At 59.3% G+C, this 21,888-nt stretch overlaps 1 protein-coding gene across 1 annotated transcript; it reads right to left on the bottom strand.

The window, feature by feature from the left end:
- Positions 1 to 925: 925 nt before the first annotated feature.
- On the bottom strand, positions 926 to 21,888 carry NTRK1 (neurotrophic receptor tyrosine kinase 1). Its single transcript, XM_054712257.1, has 17 exons — positions 21,725 to 21,888; positions 18,451 to 18,525; positions 18,119 to 18,190; positions 15,728 to 15,867; positions 15,325 to 15,467; positions 14,570 to 14,626; positions 12,483 to 12,615; positions 10,668 to 11,006; positions 10,164 to 10,181; positions 9,927 to 9,982; positions 9,552 to 9,654; positions 8,943 to 9,089; positions 5,723 to 5,853; positions 5,461 to 5,633; positions 3,144 to 3,384; positions 2,538 to 2,696; positions 926 to 1,111 (listed from the first exon to the last, which is right to left on the bottom strand). Exons 1-17 carry the CDS (start codon positions 21,886 to 21,888, stop codon positions 926 to 928), a joined length of 2,337 nt encoding a protein of 778 aa, XP_054568232.1.

Here is a 21,888-nt window from a genome sequence, read left to right as displayed (position 1 = left end):
GAGAGAAACATCAATGTGAGAGAGACACATTGATTGGATCGAGCCCGCAACTGAGTCACATGCCCTTGGCCGGAATGGAATCTGAGACCCTTCTGTCCTGGGGGCCAAACGCTCTAACCACTGGGCAACCCGGCTAGGGCCCAGAGGCTGATCTTAAAGCACTTATTGCCAAGAAGAGTGAAGGAGGGGAAGCAACAAGGGGTTCTGCCTCCCTCACCATTCCTTCATCCTGCTCCTTGCCTGTCCCTGCCATATGTGTACACACACACACACACACACACACACACACACACACACATTCTCTCCTCCTCCTCTCTCTCTCCTCTCTTTCTCTCTCATCCATTGATTAGACTGTGTGCTTGCTCTGTTCTGAGCAAGGAAGACTCACCCCACCAATGTTCCCATCCTGCCCGCCATGACAGCTAACTTCCATCCCTCCCACTGCAGCCCCCGCCCCCGGAACGTGGAGTACAGAGACAGGCAATTAGGGTCTGAAGGCCTGACAAGCCTCACCTGAGGCCTCCTCACCACCAGGTAAGTAAGGTGCCCAGGACTGGGAGGCAAACCACAGCCACCAGGTGGAGGGAGCAGCTGCTTGGCGTGGGGGTCGGTGCTGAGAGGGACCAGAGAGGGGGAGGATCCCAGAGAGTCACCCCCTACCTGAGCCCCATACCCCACTTGCGGAACGACGTCACCCCAAGAATTGGCAAGAGACGCAGCCGAGTGATAATAAATATAATTGATGTGACAGAAGTCTACCTAGAGAACGGGGCACATCCCACCCTCCCAGACCCCACCTGACCCTCCCGCATGCTGAGGGAGAATTAGCTGCTTGGAGATCACCCTGGGGGCTGCTGGGAATCTGGGGTTGCTGAGGGCAGGTGCCAGTCTTCTGGCTACTCAGCCCCAGACCCTGGCCAGCCCTCTAGCCCAGGACGTCCAGGTAGACGGGAGGCGCCTGGACCAGGGCTTGCAGCCTGGCGTGCACATCTTTGATGCTGTGGCGTTGCTGGGGCTCCCGCTGCCAGCAGCCCTGCATGATGGCATAGACCTCCGGTGGGCAGGCCCGTGGCCGCTCCAGCTCCCGTCCCTGAGTGATGCACTCAATCGCCTGGGGCCACCGGAAGGAGAGAGAAGAGGGCACACTGGGCTGGGGCAGGAGAGGGAGGCCAGCCCCAGGACTACCCCGCCTCACTGCGGCTGCCAGGCAGGCCCTACAATAGGTCTGGGCCTCTTGGCTACGAATAATCTAAAAGGATGCCGTGAACCCCGAGATTCCTGTCCACCTGACACAGCAGTGGGAAGGATTAAGGCTGGATGGGCTCTGGGAAGGTAGGGCCGGAATCATATGCTCAGAAGACGTGCCAGGTGGGCTGAGGAAGGGGAGGGGCCCAGCCATCCGCCCAGTGTTGAGGGCTGCGGGGAGGAAGGCAGGGCCCGCCACCTCCTGGCTCCAGAGGCAGAAAGAAAACGGAGCAGGGCTGCGGGTATAGCCCGTGGTCGGCAAACTGCGGCTCGAGAGCCACATGAGGCTCTTTGGCCCCTTGAGTGTGGCTCTTCCACAACATACCACGGCCTGGGCGAGTCTATTGTGAAGAAGTGGCGTTAGAAGAAGTTTAAGTTTAAAACATTTGGCTCTCAAAAGAAATTTCAATCGTTGTCCTGTTGATATTTGGCTCTGTTGACTAATGAGTTTGCCGACCACGGCCCTAGGCCTTGAAAAATGGCTGCTTGCGTCAGAAGGCAGAAGGCAACCCCACTTCCTTTTCTCTTCTGTAGGTATCACCCTGTGGGGACCTAGCCCCTCTGAGAGGAACCTGCAGCGGGGAAGATCGAAGTGAGACTCCAGGAAGGACTGCTAGAGCCGCTCAGGGATCCAAAGAAGAGCCGGAGGCAGAGCGCTGGTGGAAGGGGCCTGGAGCCTCGCCCCTCCCCTCCTTCCCTCCCACCCCATTAGAGGACTTGGGTTATAGGCGGCACTAATTCCATTCCTTCTCTCAGTGCTTGAGAAAATTAAAATCTATAACCCTCTCCCCCACCCCACCAGCCTCCAGGGAACAGACTGCATTAGGAGGAGAAATGGAAACTGACAGCTGTGAGCCAAGGCGGGGGCGGGGGAGCGGCCCTGGAAGACAGCACACCTGGGGCCTGCTCCGCTGTGTCCAGCCAGGAGGGGGGCGGGGGAGGCAGGACTGTCCCTCCTACAGTCTGACCTGAGCCTTCCTGCTGCAGGGCCAGGCCCGCGCGTGCGGTGCTCCTCCCAGGCCTCTCCCTTCACCCTGATCATGCCTATTCGGTCTGTAAGATGCCGCGTGGGGCGGGGGCCTGGGGCCGTTTGTAAAGTGCGCGGAGGTGCCCGGGAGCCAGTGAGTGGAGGCAGGAACAGGAGGCGGAAGAAGGCGAGAAAGCACAGGGGGAGGAGGGTGGGGGGAGCACAGTGCAGGCGGGGGCCTGGCGGGGGGCTGAGGGGCAGAAGGGGACGGAGATCTGAGAGGCCCGAGGGGCGGGGGAGGGAGGGGCGGCCCGGGAGGGCTGACCTCGCTGTTGGAGAGCTGGTACCAGGGCTGCTTGCCGAAGGTGAAGATCTCCCAGAGCAGCACGCCGAAGCTCCACACGTCGCTCTCGGTGGTGAACTTGCGGTAGAGGATGCTCTCGGGCGGCATCCAGCGGATGGGCAGCATGGTGCGGCCCCCCACCTGCGGCGGCGGGAGGCGGGGCGTTACCTCCACGGGGAGCCCCGGCGCGGCCTCTCCCGACTAGACCCGCCCCCCCCACCCCCCCGTCTCCGGCCCGGGGCCCGAGGGAAAACAGGGGATGCTTTTTCGTCCCTCCAGGTTCCCACCCCGGCTCCTCCCCGTGGCTCCACCTGCTTTAAGCCTCCCTCCCTGGGGGAGTGCAGCACCAGCCCGCCCCCACCCCCCAGGGCAGGAGAGGAGGGCCTGCGAACTGCCCCCCCGCCCCCCACCCCCCACCGAGAGCCCAGGAGCTAAGCTTGGGGTTTTAGCCCGAGAGTCTCAGACCCCGGCGCCCCCGCCCGAGGAAGAGGAGGGCGTGCCTGGCAGGGGCAGGCTCTGGGCCGGGGCTGAGCAGCCAGGAGTCTCTGGGTTGGATGCTGGGGCGGGACTGGGACCAAAGCTCCTTACGCGGTAGTAGTCGGTGCTGTAGATGTCCCTGCTCATGCCGAAATCGCCGATCTTCACGACCAGACCCTGACCCACCAGGCAGTTGCGCGTGGCCAGGTCCCGATGCACGAAGTGCAGTCCCGCCAGGTACACCATCCCCGCGGCCACCTGGCTGGCCACAGCCAGCAGCTGCCCCAGGCCCAGTGGGCCCGGAGCCGCGTCCTCCCCGCCAGCCAGCAGCTTGGCATCAGGCCCGTGGGACCTGCCAAAGAGCGAGGGAGGAGTGGGCTGGGAGGAGAGAACCCCCAGGAGCCCGAGGAAGGGGAGTCTGCGGAGCCGGGGTGGAGCGGGGGAGGGGACTCAGGGGGCTGCAAAAGGAGGAGGAACAGGAGAGGCAGCTGTCTGAAGGGACAGGGGGCGCAGGTGTGCCCAGCTCCAGGGCTCCCACCAGTGCCCACACTGCCCACACTCATGCCTTCCTCCTGCCCCTGGTCCTGACCTCTCCGCCCAGCTCTGCGCCTGGGAGCCCTCCAGGATTCCTGTCTCCCTCACCTTTGCCCTCAATATCCAGCCATTCCTGAGGGGTCTTCTTCCTTCCAAAGGTTTCCAGGATGCCCACCTCCTCCCCACAGGGGCCACTCATTCTGTTCCCCAATATTCCTTCCTCTGGACCTTTATCTGTACTGATGGCTTTGACAATACCACCCTCTCCTACTGGCCAGCTTCCTCCTTATCCGTTAATCTCTTCATTTATTCAGGTATTTATTAAATATCTCCAGGGTGCTGTGCACCTGAGCTGCCATGGAGAGTAGGATGGAATGTGAGGGGCACCTGATCGGCACTCAGGGTAGGAACGGAGGAAGTCCAGGGGCTTCCTGGAGGTAGAGACATCTAAACGGAAACTCCAGCCCCGAGGAACAGAGGTGGGTAAGCCACCAGGAGGGGTCGGGGATGGAGTGGATGGGGTGGCTGGGAGGGCAGTCCAGCGTGCCAGGCAGAGGGAACTGCAAGTACGAAGGCCCAGAGACAAGAAGGAGCAAATGGCCCCTCCTACGGGGAGTCTTCCAGACTCATTAGGAGCTTTCCCGATCCTTTGGCTCCCCCTGTGCTCCATCCAACTCTGAGGGCTGTTTCTCCCACAGCCTGGGCCCCAGACGGGGGCCTGCCTCCCTGGAGCCTAGCACTGAGCCCACACCGTGTCGTGTGAGCAAGGGCAAAGGCTCCTCTCCACGCTTCCTCTGAGCTAGTCCATCTCCACACTCAGCCTCAGGTCTGGCAACGCCTCCCTCCTGCCCCACCCCCTCAGTGGCTCCTCCCCACCCACAAGGGCAGCCAGACTCCAGGGTCTCTCCCAGCTGACTGCAGCCCGATTGCATGGATGACCCATCACTCCCCAGGGATTGTTTGGGGACCAAAGCAGGACCATCACCTCACAATCACACAACGCCTTCTCATCCAGAACAACAGGCCCCTGGGTGGGGAAACTGGTCCGAGAAGAAAGCTACTTGACAAAGAAGGTCTCCGCTAATAAGTCACAGCTGATTCCAAGCCCTGGCCTCTCCCTGCCTCCCACTGCCCCCTCCCACAGGGGCTCATCTCATCAGAACAGGTGACCATGTATTTCATCAGAAACGTGACCATCACAGTCCGGGGTTAAAAGCAGGGCTCTGCCTGGGGTCCTATCTCCCCAGGGCCATTTACGATCTATGTGCCCTTGGGCAAGTCACTGAACCTCTCTAAGCCTCATCTGTGAAATGGGCGCAATTCTTGAAGTTATTCAAATGATCAGCACAAACTAGTACACATATCCAGAGTTGTTCTGGCCAAAGCCAAAGAAAGGAATTTTTTGATAACTTTCTTCAAGTATAAATGGCAATATATGCTTGGAGACTATGAAAAATGAATATATATTCCATTATGATTTAGGTACAGATGTACAGTGCCTACAGCCTCATTGGGAATGGCCTGTGAAGTACAGCACACAGCGCCCGGCACGCGGGAAGGGCCTGAGGAATGGTGCTGCTGGGGTAGCAGTTCCTCCGCTGCCATCTCTTACAGGTGCGGCCGCGGTGGCCACACACAAACGCACACCCCGCAAGGCTCCCCCCTGGAGTTCTAGCGCAGGCCTTCTGCCAGGGCGGCCCCCTGACTACTCTCCTTGGCAGGGACTGTCCTCACAGCCACACCTCTGCCTCCTCAAGGTCAGGAGTCGTGTCTTCCTGCTGCTTCTTGGTATCCCCCCTCCGGTCAACAGACAAGCGAGATTGTGCTTGCAGGGAAGGGACAACAGGGCTCAGAGCCAGGGGCCGGGGGCCAGCGCCGGGCCAGGGGCTGGTACCGGAGGAAGCGGTTGAGGTCGCCGTGCCGCATGTACTCGAAGACCATGAGCAGCGGGCGGCCCTCGGTGCAGACGCCGAAGAAGCGCACGATGTGCTGGTGCTGCAGCATGGTGAGCAGCTCAGCCTCGCGCTGGAAGTCCTGCCGAGCGCTCTCAGACACCTCCTTCAGCACCTGCGGGCGGGCGGGGCAGGGCTCACTGAGGGGGAAGAGCCCGCCCCCAGCCTGAGCTCCCTGTCCTGGGACAGTGGCCAGGGCCTTACCTTCACGGCCACTAGCGTCTTGTCCTGCTCCGGCAGCAGGTGGTGGCACTCCGCAAGGAACACCTTCCCAAAGGCGCCCTCGCCCAGCTCCCACTTGAGAACGATGTCCCGGCGCTTGATGTGACAGACACCTGGGGAGTGGCTCACGGATCAGACGGGAGCCCCAGTCTCGGGAAGGATGGGGTAGGGGCCAGGACAGGGCTGTCTAGCAGGGCTGTGCGCTGCACAAGGGCACCCACCCAGGGGGCCGATGGGACTGAAATTGAGCCTTCACCCCTTCACCAAGCCCCATGCTGTGGTGTAGACGGGGGTGGTGATGGTGAGACAGGGGTGGTGATGGAGTAGACGGGGGTGGTGATGGTGAGACAGGGGTGGTGATGGAGTAGACGGGGGTGGTGATGGTGAGACAGGGGTGGTGATGGAGTAGACAGGGGTGGTGATGGTGAGACAGGGGTGGTGATGGAGTAGACAGGGGTGGTGATGGAGTAGACGGGGGTGGTGATGGAGTAGACGGGCGTGGTGATGGAGTAGACGGGGGTGGTGATGGTGTAGACAGGGGTGGTGATGGTGAGACAGGGTGGTGATGGTGTAGACAGGGGTGGTGATGGTGAGACAGGGGTGGTGATGGAGTAGACGAGGGTGGTGATGGAGTAGACGGGGGTGGTGATGGAGTAGACGGGGGTGGTGATGGTGAGACAGGGTGGTGATGGTGTAGACAGGGGTGGTGATGGTGTAGACAGGGGTAGTGGTGGAGTAGACGGGGGTGGTGTTGGTGTAGACAGGGGTGGTGATGGTGTAGACGGGGGTGGTGATGGTGAGACAGGGGTGGTGATGGTGTAGACAGGGGTGGTGATGGTGTAGACAGGGGTGGTGATGGTGTAGACAGGGGTGGTGATGGTGTAGACAGGGGTGGTGATGGTGAGACAGGGTGGTGATGGAGTAGACGGGGGTAGTGGTGGTGAGACAGGGTGGTGATGGAGTAGACAGGGGTGGTGATGGAGTAGACAGGGGTGGTGATGGAGTAGACAGGGGTGGTGATGGAGTAGACGGGGGTGGTGATGGTGAGACAGGGGTGGTGATGGAGTAGACAGGGGTGGTGATGGTGAGACGGGGGTGGTGATGGAGTAGACGGGGGTGGTGATGGTGAGACAGGGGTGGTGATGGAGTAGACGGGGGTGGTGATGGTGAGACAGGGGTGGTGATGGTGAGACAGGGGTGGTGATGGAGTAGACAGGGGTGGTGATGGAGTAGACGGGGGTGGTGATGGAGTAGACGGGGGTGGTGATGGTGAGACAGGGTGGTGATGGTGAGACAGGGGTGGTGATGGAGTAGACAGGGGTAGTGGTGGAGTAGACGGGGGTGGTGATGGTGTAGACAGGGGTGGTGATGGTGTAGACAGGGGTGGTGATGGTGAGACAGGGTGGTGATGGTGTAGACAGGGGTGGTGATGGTGTAGACAGGGGTAGTGATGGAGTAGACGGGGGTGGTGATGGTGAGACAGGGTGGTGATGGAGTAGACGGGGGTAGTGGTGGTGAGACAGGGTGGTGATGGAGTAGACAGGGGTGGTGATGGAGTAGACAGGGGTGGTGATGGTGTAGACGGGGGTGGTGATGGTGAGACAGGGGTGGTGATGGAGTAGACGGGGGTGGTGATGGTGTAGACGGGGGTGGTAATGGTGAGACAGGGTGGTGATGGAGTAGACAGGGGTAGTGGTGGAGTAGATAGGGGTGGTGATGGTGAGACAGGGGCGGTGATGGAGTAGACGGGGGTGGTGATGGTGTAGACGGGGGTGGTGATGGTGAGACAGGGTGGTGATGGAGTAGACAGGGGTGGTGATGGAGTAGACAGGGGTGGTGATGGAGTAGACAGGGGTGGTGATGGTGTAGACGGGGGTGGTGATGGAGAGACAGGGGTGGTGATGGAGTAGACAGGGGTGGTGATGGAGTAGACAGGGGTGGTGATGGTGTAGACAGGGGTGGTGATGGTGTAGACGGGGGTGGTGATGGAGTAGACGGGGGTGGTGATGGTGTAGACGGGGGTGGTGATGGAGTAGACGGGGGTGGTGATGGAGTAGACAGGGGTGGTGATGGTGTAGACGGGGGTGGTGATGGTGTAGACGGGGATGGTGATGGTGTAGACAGGGGTAGTGATGGAGTAGACGGGGGTGGTGATGGTGTAGACAGGGGTGGTGATGGAGTAGACGGGGGTAGTGGTGGTGAGACAGGGTGGTGATGGAGTAGACGGGGGTGGTGATGGAGTAGACTGGGGTGGTGATGGTGAGACGGGGGTGGTGATGGTGAGACAGGGGTGGTGATGGAGTAGACAGGGGTAGTGGTGGAGTAGACAGGGGTAGTGGTGGAGTAGACAGGGGTGGTGATGGTGTAGACGGGGGTGGTGATGGTGAGACAGGGGTGGTGATGGTGTAGACGGGGGTGGTGATGGTGTAGACGGGGGTGGTGATGGTGAGACAGGGGTGGTGATGGAGTAGACAGGGGTGGTGATGGAGTAGACGGGGGTGGTGATGGAGTAGACAGGGGTAGTGGTGGAGTAGACAGGGGTGGTGATGGTGTAGACAGGGGTGGTGATGGAGTAGACAGGGGTAGTGGTGGAGTAGACAGGGGTGGTGATGGAGTAGACAGGGGTGGTGATGGTGTAGACGGGGGTGGTGATGGTGTAGACGGGGGTGGTGATGGAGTAGACGGGGGTGGTGATGGTGAGACGGGGATGGTGATGGAGTAGACAGGGGTAGTGGTGGAGTAGACAGGGGTGGTGATGGAGTAAACAGGGGTGGTGATGGAGTAGACAGGGGTGGTGATGGAGTAGACAGGGGTGGTGATAGTGTAGACAGGGGTGGTGATGGAGTAGACAGGGGTGGTGATGGAGTAGACGGGGGTGGTAATGGTGAGACAGGGGTGGTGATGGTGTAGACAGGGGTGGTGATGGAGTAGACGGGGGTGGTGATGGTGAGACAGGGGTGGTGATGGAGTAGACGGGGGTGGTGATGGAGTAGACGGGGGTGGTGATGGTGTAGACGGGGGTGGTGATGGTGTAGACGGGGGTGGTGATGGAGTAGACGGGGTGGTGATGGTGTAGACGGGGGCGGTGGTGGAAGGGAAGGCTTGTTCAGGTCTGGGGTAGGCAAAGGGGATGACGCAGGGGCTCTGTACACGTGCATGCGCGTAAACTTGCCCCCACCCTTGGCCCAGCATAGTCCCTCACAGGCATCACTGAAGTACTGTGGGTTCTCGATAATGTGGCCTTGGAGCCCGGAGCCTTTGCCCTCGGTGGGGGACAAGGAGCTGCCCCCCAATGTCATGAAGTGCAGGGACATGGCCAGTCCGTCCTCGGGAGCCAGCACCGCGGGGCCTGGGAGGGAGACACGGCCACAGGTTGCAGAGTCAGGTGACCCCGCCTGGTCACTTGCAGGGGGAGGAACAGAGGAGCTGGGGAGCAAGACAGCCAGCAGGGAGAAGGGGAGGCATGATGGCCTCTCTATGTCTGGCTCCTGTCCAACCCCAGGCCCCGTGGGCCCCCAGAGAACTCTCCCACCGCCCCCTCCCCCCGAGCTCAGATCTCCCAGACCCACTTAGTGTTTGACTATAATCCAGCCACCAATTAGCATCTGCTGCTTCTGAAACTACCCAGCACCAGCCCGCACACACTCACATGCACAGCCCCACAGCCAGGCCCTCACACACCCCAAACACGCAGTCCCTGCACTCCATGTGGCCACTGCCCCCACCCCACAGAAGACAGAGTCGGGAAGAGCAGGTAGGAAACAAAGCCAGCGGGACAGACTGACAGCCCTTCTGCAGCCCCTCCACTCACGGTTGATCCCAAACTTGTTCCTCCGTCCACATTTGTTGAGCACAAGGAACAGCGTAGAAACGAAGAGGCAGGCAAAGACAGCCAGGCCCACAGCCACTGTGACCTGGGGGTGGGGAGGTGCGATCCGGGGCTTCTCTCCATCTCTGAGAGCTCCCCCACAGCAAACTGTTTCTCCCTCCTGCATAGGAGCCCGGAGCCAGGCTCCCAGACCTGTCCCCGCCTCCCCTGGGGCCCAGGTTGTGGCTGTGAGGGTGGCTGACCGAGTGCAGGCCAGACTCTGGTGCCCCCCATTCTCTGATCAGAAGTGACATGCAGCTGAGCCCCTAGCCCAGCCTCCCAACCCCAAGTGCACAAGCTTCCACTTCCCAGGCTCACCCCAAACGGCATTTCATCCTTCTTCTCCACCGGGTCTCGCGACGTGCTGTTAGTGTCTGTGGGGACACAGAGCAGGAAGGTGGGCCTGGGCACATGCTGTGCCTCCTCCAGCAACTCCCCGCTCCCCTCCCGCCCCCGGCCCTGGCTGACCCCTTGGAGATCAGGTTAACTGTCCCCTCTGCCCCAAGCTTGGCTCCAGGGACCAGACAGAACCTGCTTCCAGCCTGGGTTACTCACCCACTGGCGAGAAGGAGACTGCAGCGGGAGGGAGGAGAGAAAGCAGTCAGATGGGGGAGGAGAGCAGCGAGTCCCCTTCCCCCTTGGGGCTCATGTCCCGGCGCTTGATGTGACGGACACCTGGGGAGTGGCTTACGGGATCAGACCCCAGGCCTTCACGGGCTGCGGGTGGGATGGGGTAGTGGGGTGCTGGGCCTCAAGCAAGGAGATGCACATGGCCCTTTTCCAGCTGGGCTGTGGGTGCCCTGTGTATGGCTCTCTCCAGCCCGCCCGAGGGAATGGAGCGGCTCGGGGATTCAGGATTCCTGGGGCGTGGAGGAGGCAGGGGCAAGGAGGCCATACAAAGCTGGAGAACAGAACTCCCCTCTTCTCTGTCCGGGACTGGGCTCTCCAACGTCTAGGGTCAGGATCACCGCAGGAAATGGGCCGGGCCTCCCTAGACACCAGGCTACGGACCCAGGGGGAGCCCAGGGAGGGGGGCAGGGTTCAGGGTGGCCCTCGCACCAGGGATGGGGTCCTCAGGGTTGAACTCGAAAGGGTTGTCCATGAAGGCGGCCATGACGGAGGCCGAGGCCTGGCCCGAGGGGTTGGTGGCCAGCAACGTGTAGTTGCCATTGTTGACGTGAGTGGGTTGGTTGAGGCGCAGGCACCCATGTCTCACAGTCTCATTGGCTGCCTGCGGCTCCACCGGCTCCATGAACTCGGTGAAGATGAAGCTGGTCTCGTTGAGCACGGAGCCATTGAAGAGCCAGCGAAGGGAGGGGGCCGGCTGCCCGTCCACCGAGAAGGGGATGCACCAGTGATGCTGCTCCACTGCCGGGTGCAGCTGCACGCTGGCCGGGACTGTGGGCCGGAGACAGTGCGGTGAGAAGTCAGGGGGTGCAGCTGCAGGGGACCCAGCATGACCTGACACGGGCAGGGACTGGTGGGGGTGGGAGGGAGTTGACAGTAAATCTTAAATAAATCAGGTAGCAAGTGTATGAAATTGGGAGGCTAAGGGGTGGGCCTAACGTAAATGAGCAAAAGCCCTAGAGAGGAGGGGTACCGGCTTATGGAAATTAAACATGGAGTCTTTTGGATGAGTGTGATCAAGCTTAAGAAGATAGGAGGGGGCCTAAAGCATCAAACAAGCAAAAAACAAATAGAAATTTTAAAATGTGTTGAAAGAAGACATGGTTTTGAAATAACCCAACCTGAAAGAGGCAAAAAGCACCTCAATGATAGGAAAATATCTACACCTATATATCTATATGCATACATAATTTATATTGGAATTCCAGCCAGCTCTCATGCAATGGAATATTATTTTGCAATAAATTGAATGAACTAAAACTACTCCCATTGACATGGATGAATCTTACAAGTATAAGGTGAGCAAAAGGAACTGGACACAAAATAATACTTGAGGTATGATTCCATTTATAGAATGTGCAAGAACAGGCAAAACTACGCCATACTGATAGGGAAGCATATTTGCATAAAATTCCTTTTAAAAGCAAGGAAATGATTATCACAAAAGTCAGGATGGGGCGGAAGGGAAGGATGGGATTCTGACTGGGGAGAGGAAGGGAGTGTCCCTGAGGTGCTGGTAAGAATAATTATTGCTGTCCTGACTGGTTTGGCTCAGTGGATAGAGCGTCGGCCTGCAGACTGAAGGGTCCCAGGTTTGATTCTGGTCAGGGGCATGTGCCTTGGCTGCCAGCACATCCCCAGTAGGGGGTGTGCAAGAGGCAGCTGATTGATGTTTCTCTCTCATCAATGCCTCTAGCTCTCTATCCCTGACCCTTCCTCTCTGTAAAAAAATCAATAAAATATATATTTTTAAAAAAGAATAATTATTGCTTAAAGGGTATAGGTTTTATGCAGGAATGTATGTAGGTTAACATTTCATATTAAAAGAAAAGTTACATAAAGTAGAAGATATAAAATAACTTCTTGGCAGGCCTAGAGGAATTAGGCAGTGAGCCTAGAGAGGAACTGGGAAGGGCAATTGCTTCTCTTAAAACTAGTTCGTAGAGTTAGAGTCCTACAGAGGGTCAGGCATGACGAACTACAGTGGAGCAGGGAGAACAGCTGATGACCTCAGGTAGTGAGGCTCGGGCAGAGGGCCAAAGAGAAATCCATCTCCATCCCTCTGGCCTTGATGAGCCCCCAGGCTTTCCCCCACAGGATCAGGTTTTCATGGGAATCTGGAAACAGCTGGGAAGGAGCAGCTGTGGAGACACATATCTCACCCCTTCCCCCCAGCCCCTCCCGCCCTCATCTCTTCTTTTCAGGGAAGGAGACGAGGGTGGGTACAGGGCGGTCACTGGGACTCACAGGAGACGTTGACCTGGACAGAGACTTCAGTCCGGCCCACCTCGTTCTCCGCCCAGCATGTCACATTCTTTCTATTGAGGTCGCTGGTCACGTTGGCCAGGGTCAGCCCCAGCGACGTCAGATTCCCAGATTGCTGGGTCAGGAAAAAGAGGGGAAAATCAAGAAGAGCATCCGCTGGCTTCTGGCTAGAGGTTGGGGGCTAGAGCTGATGTCTTCAGGGACCCCCCTCTGGCTCCAGATGGAAAAGAGAGGGGTCTGGCAGGGCGGGGGAGGGAAGAGGTATGGGAGAGAATCTTGCAGAGAATGGGCCTCCTCCTTTAGAGCTTGTTCAGACTCTCTCCTAGATTATTTATTTTAAAATGATCTGAAAAATGTAGAACATAACCCATAACCTCAAAGTAGACACAAAATACCCCGAACCAAAATCACCCTTCTGGCCCTAACCGGTTTGGCTCAGTGGATAGAGCGTCGGCCTTCGGACTGAGGGGTCCCAGGTTCGATTCCGGTCAAGGGCATGTACCTTGGTTGCGGGCACATCCCCGGTAGGAGGTGTGCAGGAGGCAGCTGAATCCATGTCTCTCTCATCGATGTTTCTAACTCTCTATCCCTCTCCCTTCCTCTCTGTAAAAAATCAATAAAATATATTTTTAAAAAAAAAATCACCCTTCTGGTCGGCTCAATAGATATCCCAAATCCCAAGTATCAAAAACACACCTCTCGCTGGAGAACAGACTAGGACCTCGCCCCCGACTCACCCCCATTCTCCAGGCCATCCTAACACCCTGAGTCTCAGCCCAGGGAAGGTCGGGAACGAGGGATGGCCCTGGGAACGGGGCACCAGTTAGAAGCAACAGCAGCGGCATGCCCTCCTTCGGCAGATGAAGACACAGAGTGAAGTTAGAGAGGCAAAGTGACTTCATTCTGCATCATCATCAAAAGGTCGAATCAGCCCAACGGGCGTGGCTCAGGAGTTGAGCATCGACCTATGAACCGGGAGGTCAGGGTTCGATTTCTGGTCAGGGCACATGCCCAGGTTGCAGGCTCGATCCCCATGATTCTCTCTCACCGTTGATGTTTCTGTCTCTATCCCCCCCCCTCTCCCCTTCCTCTCTGAAATCGATAAAAATATTTTTTAAAAAATAAATAAAATAAATAAATAAAAAGGTTGAACCAGGTTCCGGTTCTCTTCCTCAGAAACCACAGACATGCGGAAGTTATGTGATCTTATCTCGCTGAGCCATGGTTTCCTTGCTTTGTAAGACGAGGAGGTAGACAAAATGATCTTGGGACGGTTTAGAAAGCCATTTTCATAGAACGATGAAAATAAGTGAAGCAGTGGACAAATCTCACTTATCTGGAAATCCCTAAATGTGGAATCCCCCTTGAGTACAGCTAGAGGAGGTGAGGTTTCCCCGGGCCTCCGTTGGAACATGGGAGGTCAGAGGCGCTGGAAATGCTGCCCAGCCTCGTGTGCAAGCTCTGAGGCCCGGCCCCCGCGAGGAGAAGCCCTGCCCAAGGTCCCCTTTGCCGTCCCATCTCCTCCAAACCGCCCTGCAGTGTGGTGTCCCACTAACTCTCCCCTCTGCCATCCTGCACTCTCCTAACGGTGGCCGTCCTCCCTCCCCTCCATTTAACCCAGTTAGGGGGTGACTTTTCTACGGGAAGTTTCTAGAAAACATAACTGATAGCAAACATGTAAACCTCCCAAAGAGAAAAACAAAAACCTGGAATTGTTCAAAGCATACTTGACCTCCACAGACAGTCATGGCCCACCTCTTGCCTCTGCCTGTCCCCTTCCCATCACTCCAGTGGCTTTGCTCTCTGGGCGGAAGAACCAGTGGCTAGTGGCCCCTCCACCATGTCTGGAACCCCCTGCTCAGGGCTCCAGGGCTTCTTCCTGCAACCCTGTTCCAGGGGCCTCCAGCCATCCTGGAGTGGACTCCCCGCCCAAAGTGAGGGCTTCTAAGCTGAACACCACCCCCTGGGTCCCACTGGCCCATCTCTGCCCAGGGGCTGGACCCTGTGTGTCTCCCCAGGTGGGGACAGTTTTTTGGGGTGGGCACAGCCCACGGTTGGCCCCTCCTGACCTTGTCCACAAGGCCTCCTGAGTCAGCTGTGGCTGCTCTTGACTGCCCGTCGCCAGCCTGAGGACACAGGGCAAGCCTGGGAAGGTGCCCGAAGACACATCTGAACGACAGCGATACAAGCCAGAGAGAGGCCAGAGGCAGGCAGGACATCAGAAGGCCATCATGTCCACCTCCTCAGTTTACAGATAAGAAAACCAAGGGCGGGCAGATCGAGAGATGTTTCTGAAACTCGCTCTAAGAATTAATGAGTGAGCGAGCTGGAACCAGACCTAAGCCTCCTCTGCTATATGCTTATCACACACCCAGGAGAACCTGCTTCCAGAATCTCCAGAGAGAGGCCGGAAGTCCCCCAAGAACTGGCCTGGCTTTGGTCCGGGACCACAGACACTGCGCCCCCTCGATGGTCCTCCGTTTCCTTATCTAGAAAGTGTGGGGGGGGGACGGTCTGCAGGGTCCCCCTCAGCTCCAAATGCGAGGGCTCTGCGACCCTCTGTCTTGCAGCCAGAACCATGTTCCCAGAGAGGTGGCTCCAGCAGAGCCTGGGGTCCCCACTCGGCCAGGGCCCTTCCTGAGGCCACGTGGGGCCTGGGGCTGCCCCACAGCACGACCCTGAGCCCCGTGGGTCTAGACCGCCTCCGTCCATCTGTTGCCCTCTCTGTGCTTCTTACTCGTGGTCTCTTCCTGTCCGTGTCCCCTGTGCTCTGCCCAGGACTCTGGGGAGAGGGGAGGGGCCGTGATGGCGAAGGGCCGCTCACCACCACGGTGGCCGACGCCTCCAGCTCCGTGACGATCCAGCCGGTCTCGGTCACGTCCTGTCCCTCCACCTGGCACTGCAGCACCACGTCGTCCCCCGCGTCCACGGAGGCATTGGGCGTCTGCACCTTCAGCATGGGCACGCCTGGTCCCCCAGGATGCCCCAGGGGCGTTAGAGAAGGCAGTGGCCTCAGAGCCTACCCCAAGGCCGTGCTCCTTTCCCCACCCTCCTCGGGGACCCCGAGCCCGCCGCTGCAATGCTCCCCAACCTTCTGTTTCCCCAGCTCTTGCCAATGCCCATCTCCCAGGCGTCCTTCCGTGCTGCACCCCCGTCCCCCACCCCCCAACTCTGCTCTGTGCCCTCTTCCCAGGAGCGTAGCTCTCTGAACCACCTCCGGCACCTACCACAGCTGGTGTTGGACATGAGGGCCGAGGGCTCCTGCCCGACACACTGGAGCTTCTGGACGCCGCCCAGTCCCTCCTCCTCCCAGCGCTGCAGCCAGCGCAGGGCACAGGAGCAGCGCAGAGGGTTCCCAGACAGGACTCTGGGGGGTGCGGGGGGTACCAAGAGAGTCAGGGGAGGGGAGGGGTGGGGTGGGCCTGAGAGCCACCTGATTGAAGCCCATAAATAAGAGGGAGAGCAGTTAGCAGCGTGGGATGTCTAGAGGGAAAGGAGTGTGGACAGAGCAGTCCCTCTCATCCACCAGCAACAAGACATGGAAAGAAACAGAACGAAGAAAGTCCGACAGGTGCCTATGGCCCATGGCGTTCCCTGAGCCCGGCTCCCCCGGGGGGGAGGCCAGGTGACAAGGAGGGAAGGACATTGCCTCCTGGGGAGGCCCAGAGGCCTAGGTGCACCCAGCACACGTGGCTCACTGCTGTCCCACCCACGCCGTCGCTCAGGCAGCTGGCAGCCCCGGCCTCCTGAGCACACACAGAATCAGATGTTCAGGCCAGCACCCCACCCACACCCCATCCGCCCCCCAAGGCGGTGAGCCCCTCAAGGGGTAGGCCTGCTGCCTGTTTTTATGGGAGGTTCACAGGCATGCACAGAGTCCCTGAGTCTCAGCGCACAGATAAACAGGGAGTCCCCAGAGCCCCTCCGCCCTGCCAGTTCCACAGACACAGTGACATAGTATCACATACACACACACACACACACACACACACACACACACACACACACACACACACTTGCTGCTCCTGCCCCTGGAAGCCCCACACTCACAGTTCCTGTAAGGAGAGGCCCTGGACGGTTTTCCAGGAGAGAGAGTCCAGAGCATTGAAGGAGAGATTCCTGCGGGAGTTGAGACAGCGAGACGGACCCCAGTGAGCAATGACCTCCCTCCGACCCAGCTTGAGGGAGGGGAGGAGCCAGGGAGCCCAGCCCAGCAGGGAGGCCTTGCGGGTGGGGGGACAGGTTAGGCTCTCTGAGTACCCTTCTTCTTCCTGGAACAAGAGCTCACCCCACTTAACCCCCTCCCCAGGCTCCAGGGAGGGGGATCCGGAGAACAGCTGCTCCTTCCTCCCCACCCTTGGCCCCAGCTGGCAAAGTGCTGAGGCCCAGCGGGGGGAGGGGGCTCCATCTGTGCTCTCCTCCCCACAGAGCCCAGGACGTAGCGGGGTGTGGGGGGCGGGCCTGGGCTCCCACACTCTCATGCCCCCTACCGGATGACAAGGGTTTCAGGGTACTTCCTCAGGTCCCCTCCGCATTCCTCCTCAGGGACTTGAGACAGCAGCTGAAAGGGCCCCCAGGCCCCCAGCCCCTTGTGGTAGAGATGGAGAAGGGGAGCTGGGGGGCCAGCTCCAGGCCACATGGGAAGCTGGTTTAGGAGCCCCTGGCGCCAGCCAGCACCTGTGAGAATGTTCCTGCCCCTCCTGGGACCTTCTGCCTCGAGGGGCCTGCCCTGCCGCTCTCCTTGCCTAGCTGTCCTGCAGTTTGGGGGTCCGGGTAGGAGAAGGCACCACCACACAGGGGTCAGAAAGGCTACCCACTCTGGCACCACAGAGCTGAGGGTGAGTCTGTCCTGCCTCTTGCAGCTGTGTGGCCTCAGCCCAGAAAGTTAACCTCCTGAGCCTCAGAACCCTCATTTTTAAAGTGGGGGTGACACTCTCTCTAGGTGCAGATTCACTGACGTAAGTATTGTGAGGTACGCATTATTAACTGAAGCCCCAGGACGCAGTCAGTGACGCGCCATCACCTTATTTTTGTTGTTACTGTTGTTAAATCGCTGGACACAGCAGAGCGTTTAGAGGACCCAGCACAGCCATGTGAATGACAGGTCCCAGCCCCTGCCCAGCTCTCCATCCGCCTGTGATGGGGGAAGTTGCTGGACTCTTGCCCTCGGGGAGGGGCAGTCAGGGACACCAAGGGTCTCTGCTTCAGCAGTCTCTCCGGCCCGCCCTCCCCTGCCCTTTCTGAGCCGGGACTCCCAGGCGTGGGGAGGGTGCTGAGTGGCAGATCTGATACCCCAGCGCCCAGGGGAGACGGAGGCCCAGCCAGACCCCAGGGGCCTGCTCCTGCCCCTCGCTCCCCAGTTCACGTGTATCCGGACTCTGCGAAGGAAAAACCGGCACAGGCACCTACGAGACTGCTCCTGTGGCATGAGGCATGGAAGTGAGACAGCAGGAAGGGCCTCTAGCTGCAGGCTGGGAGCTGAGAGCACTGCCACCCTGGAGTGCAGGAGAAGCCCCAGGCCGGAGCCTTCCTCACTACCGGTCCCCGGGGAGGGCCCAGCCATTAGCTGCCCACGTCTGGGTGGCCTCCCACCCCCTCTGCCCAGCCCGGGCACTCACAGGCGTCTGAGCCGAGGGGTGAAGTGGAAGGCGTCTGGCTCCACGCGTCGGAGACCACTGTTCACGATGGTGCTGGGAAGGGGGCACAGGGTCAGCTCCGGGGCCTCGGCTACCCGGGTCCTGGCACCTCTGCCCATGCCGGCCCCCAGCCCCGTGCTGGGCCTGGCCCCCTCCCCACCCCTCACAGCTTCCTCAGCTGCCCGGACCCCTGTGCCTTCGGACCTCCTCCAGCCCCTCAGGCCCTCCCAGGCCCCTGGAACCTTGGAGCCCACGCGACCCTCTGGCCCAACAGGCTGTGCACTGAGCCCTGCACCACAGCCCCCGCTCCTCACAGGTTCCTCAGCTCCCCCAGGCCCCTCAGGTGATGGAGCTCCAGCCGCTGCAGATGCTGATCATTCTCGATGTAGCTGTGGGGAGAGGGGCGGGGAGTCACGGGCGGCCAGACCCACCCTCAAGTCCCCACACCCACCTCCCTGCCTCTCTCACAATCACACACACACCTGTGTGCAAGCATGAACACTCATACGCACAGACCCATTTACACACACACAAGCACAGGCACGGGCACGCACCCACATCTGAGTACACATATGCCCAGGTACACACCTCCTCACACAAGTCACACATGAACATGTATGCATGCATCCCCACACCATCACACATGCACACTCTCATTTCTCATGTACACGTGCACGCTCAGACATGGACATACACACAGAGGCATAAATATATGCACAGAAATGCACCTCCTCACACACAGTCACACACATGCATGCCTGAACCCACAGATGTGCACATGGGTATGTTCATACCCTCACACATGGACACACATATATACATATCTCTCTCATGCACACGTACACGTGTGTGAGAATGTATGTGCATACTCACATTCATAAACACACACACGTCCATTCTTGGCTTGGCATTCTGCTTTTTACACAGGGCCTCCCTGCCCACGCCTACAATGGGGCCGTGCGGAAACCCTTGCCTCCATAAGGGGCCTAGGCTCGGAGCCGCACTGCCCACCGAGCACAGAGGATGCCTCATGGGCACGCAGGAAGGTGTGCCCAAACACACCTGCTCACCCACACCTCCTCACACACAAACACACACACACACACCACCCTCCCCCTTGAGGTCACCGGCCCTGCTCCACACTCAAGCAAAAACCCCTACTCCCTCCCGCCACCTTCCAGCAGAGCGAGCAGAGGCACGGAGGCTGTCAGTCAGAGACATCTTGAACCCCTCCCTGCCCCAGGAGGGACCTAGGACGGAGGAGCGGGGCAGTGAGGGGAGGGGTCAGAGTCAGCGGTGAAGCGGTATGGACGGGCTGACTTACACAGTGAGCGAGCCATGGGAAGGCCCAGGGTGGGGGGTGGCAGAAAAGCAAGCAGAGAGAGAGTGAAAAAAAGACACTGAGAAAGAGAAACTGATAGAAAGGGACGAGGGGGGGGAGAGAGAGAGAGAGAGAGAGAGAGAGAGAGAGAAAGGGAAAAGGGAGACAGAGAGTCAGAATGATAAAGACAGAAAGCTCGCTAGGGATATGAGAAAGGAAGGAGGAAGAGCAGGCATGCCAGGTGGGGGGCTGTTGGTGCCCTGGGCACTGCCCAGCCTCTGCATCTGACATGCCAGGGAGTTCCTGAGAACTGGGCTGGGCACGTCAGTGAACCCCCACCCACACACACATGCCGGGAGCCCCTGACTCACTGTCTGTCTCAGAACTCTCCCCCTCTACCCTCTGACTTCCCCTAAGTTGTGGGAACCAGGGTAAGCCCGAGTGACCCTCTCTTCCTTCCCCTTCCCGACCTTGGTCCCAGCAGACCGTCCCCTGAGGCCTCGGGAGTAAACTCCAGTGACTCTGAGGGAGAGCGGGTCCCTGCCCAGGGCGTTGGGAGCTGTATGGACCCAGGGAGGGGGTGAGGATGCAGTGGCCGGGCATGTGCAAGCTGTCAGGCAGCATGCTCAAAGCTGCCTCATTCGCTTGGATTCATAATCAATCTGTCTCTTCAAGTCCATTATCTCCTCGTTAGCTCTGCCAGTGATGGAGGAGGAGGGGACCCTGCAGGCGGAGGCAGGGGGTCAGGCTGCCGCCCCACCCAGAGAGAAATCTCGGCTCACCAGCCTGCAGGCCCCCTACTCCCCAGCCCCAGTCTGTCCACGTCCCTCACTCCCAGGCTGGACCCACTTGGGGCGTGGGAGGGAAGTGAGAAATGAGAGCTCTGATAGGAAATATTCCGGAGCCTGGGTCCTGGTTGGAAGGTCCAGGGTGATAATGGAACGGACTGGGGGTGGCAGCCTGGATCTCATGTCCCCTCCCATTACGCCGAGACCGAGGCCCAGACCAAGACAAGGCCATCTCTTCTTCTCCTGGTCTCCCTAGGGCCATTAGAGAGACGGAGCACCTTCCCGTTAATTACAAGATACCCGAGTAACTCGGTGCCAACGATCTCAGGCTGCTCGAGGAACTTCCCGTCAGGGGTGGCCCCTGACTCAGATACCTCCCAGCCTGCCCGGCACTGCGTGCGACCAAGGCTCCTGGCCCACCCTCTGAGCCCCCCAGCCACAGGAGGAGGGTTTCCTAGCAGGTCCTCCTCTCTCCTCCTCATCTTGCTGGCCCCACCAGCCACACAGAATACTCAAGTATTTTCCAGCCATCACCATGTGATGCTTGAGTATCTCTAAGCCAATTACTACAAAACACTCCCATAGGCTTCGCCAGCTGCTAAAAAGTACTTGAGTATTTTAAAAAATATTTTTGTATTGATTTCAGAGAGGAAGGGAGAGGGGGAGAGAGAGAGAGATAGAAACATCAATGATGAGAGAGAATCATGGATCGGCTGCCTCCTGCACACCCCACACTGGGGGTTGAGCCCGCAACCCAGGCATGTGCCATGACCTGGAATGGAACCGTGACCTCCTGGTTCATAGGTGGACGCTCAACCACTGAGCCTTGCGGGGAGGATACTGGAGTATTTTGTAACTGATCACTGCAGAAGGCTGGAGATCCCTCCCAGTGCTGGGCCCTGAGGAAGGGGAGTCTCTCAGCAAGGGCCCTGACTTCCTGTCCCAAGCAGGGAGACAAGGGTGGACAGGGAGATGGGTGTGGGGAGAGAGAAGCCAGGAAAGTGGGGGGTCCTCATTTCCTACATCCAAATCAAGGAATCATGGGGACATGGGGAGAAGAGAGCTCAACCACCCAAGCTCTGGCTCCTCACCACCTCCCAGTTGAATTCCCAATTCCAGAGGGAAGGGGTGGGGGTAGTTTCTTCTGGGAAGAGGATGAGGCAGTACGAGTGTCCAAACGGAAGGGTTCGCCTGAGCTCCAGAAAGCTGCTTGGAGACGGCGGGGCTCTCTCAGACCTGGTCCGCGGTGATCCCCCCTAGTTCTCCCGAAGCCAGCGCCCCAGCTGCACTGAGCTCTAGGTAACGTCCAGGCAGTGACTGTGGTTCCCGACCGGGCGGCGGCGGCGGCGGCACAGGAGGACCAGGGCGCAGCCTCCTGCCGCGCCCGCCCGCCCGCTGTCCGGATCGCGGCGAGTCCGCACCCTCGGGGCTCGGCTATGCTCGCTCGTCCCCGCGCCCTCTCGCCCGCCCCACACTCACAGCTCGGTCAGTTTCTCGGGGTCCTGCAGGTGGCGGAGGCTATCCAGGGCCCCAGCCCGGGTGCAGCGCAGCACCGAAGGGCCGAGGCGGCAGCAGACATCGGGGCAGGGGGCAGCGCCCGCAGATGCCAGCATCAGCCAGACCAGCAGGCGACCCGGGCCCAT

Source organism: Eptesicus fuscus, chromosome 22 (assembly GCF_027574615.1).
Source record: "Eptesicus fuscus isolate TK198812 chromosome 22, DD_ASM_mEF_20220401, whole genome shotgun sequence".
Taxonomy (NCBI): domain Eukaryota; kingdom Metazoa; phylum Chordata; class Mammalia; order Chiroptera; family Vespertilionidae; genus Eptesicus; species Eptesicus fuscus.
This window is presented reverse-complemented; position numbering and strand designations above follow the sequence as displayed.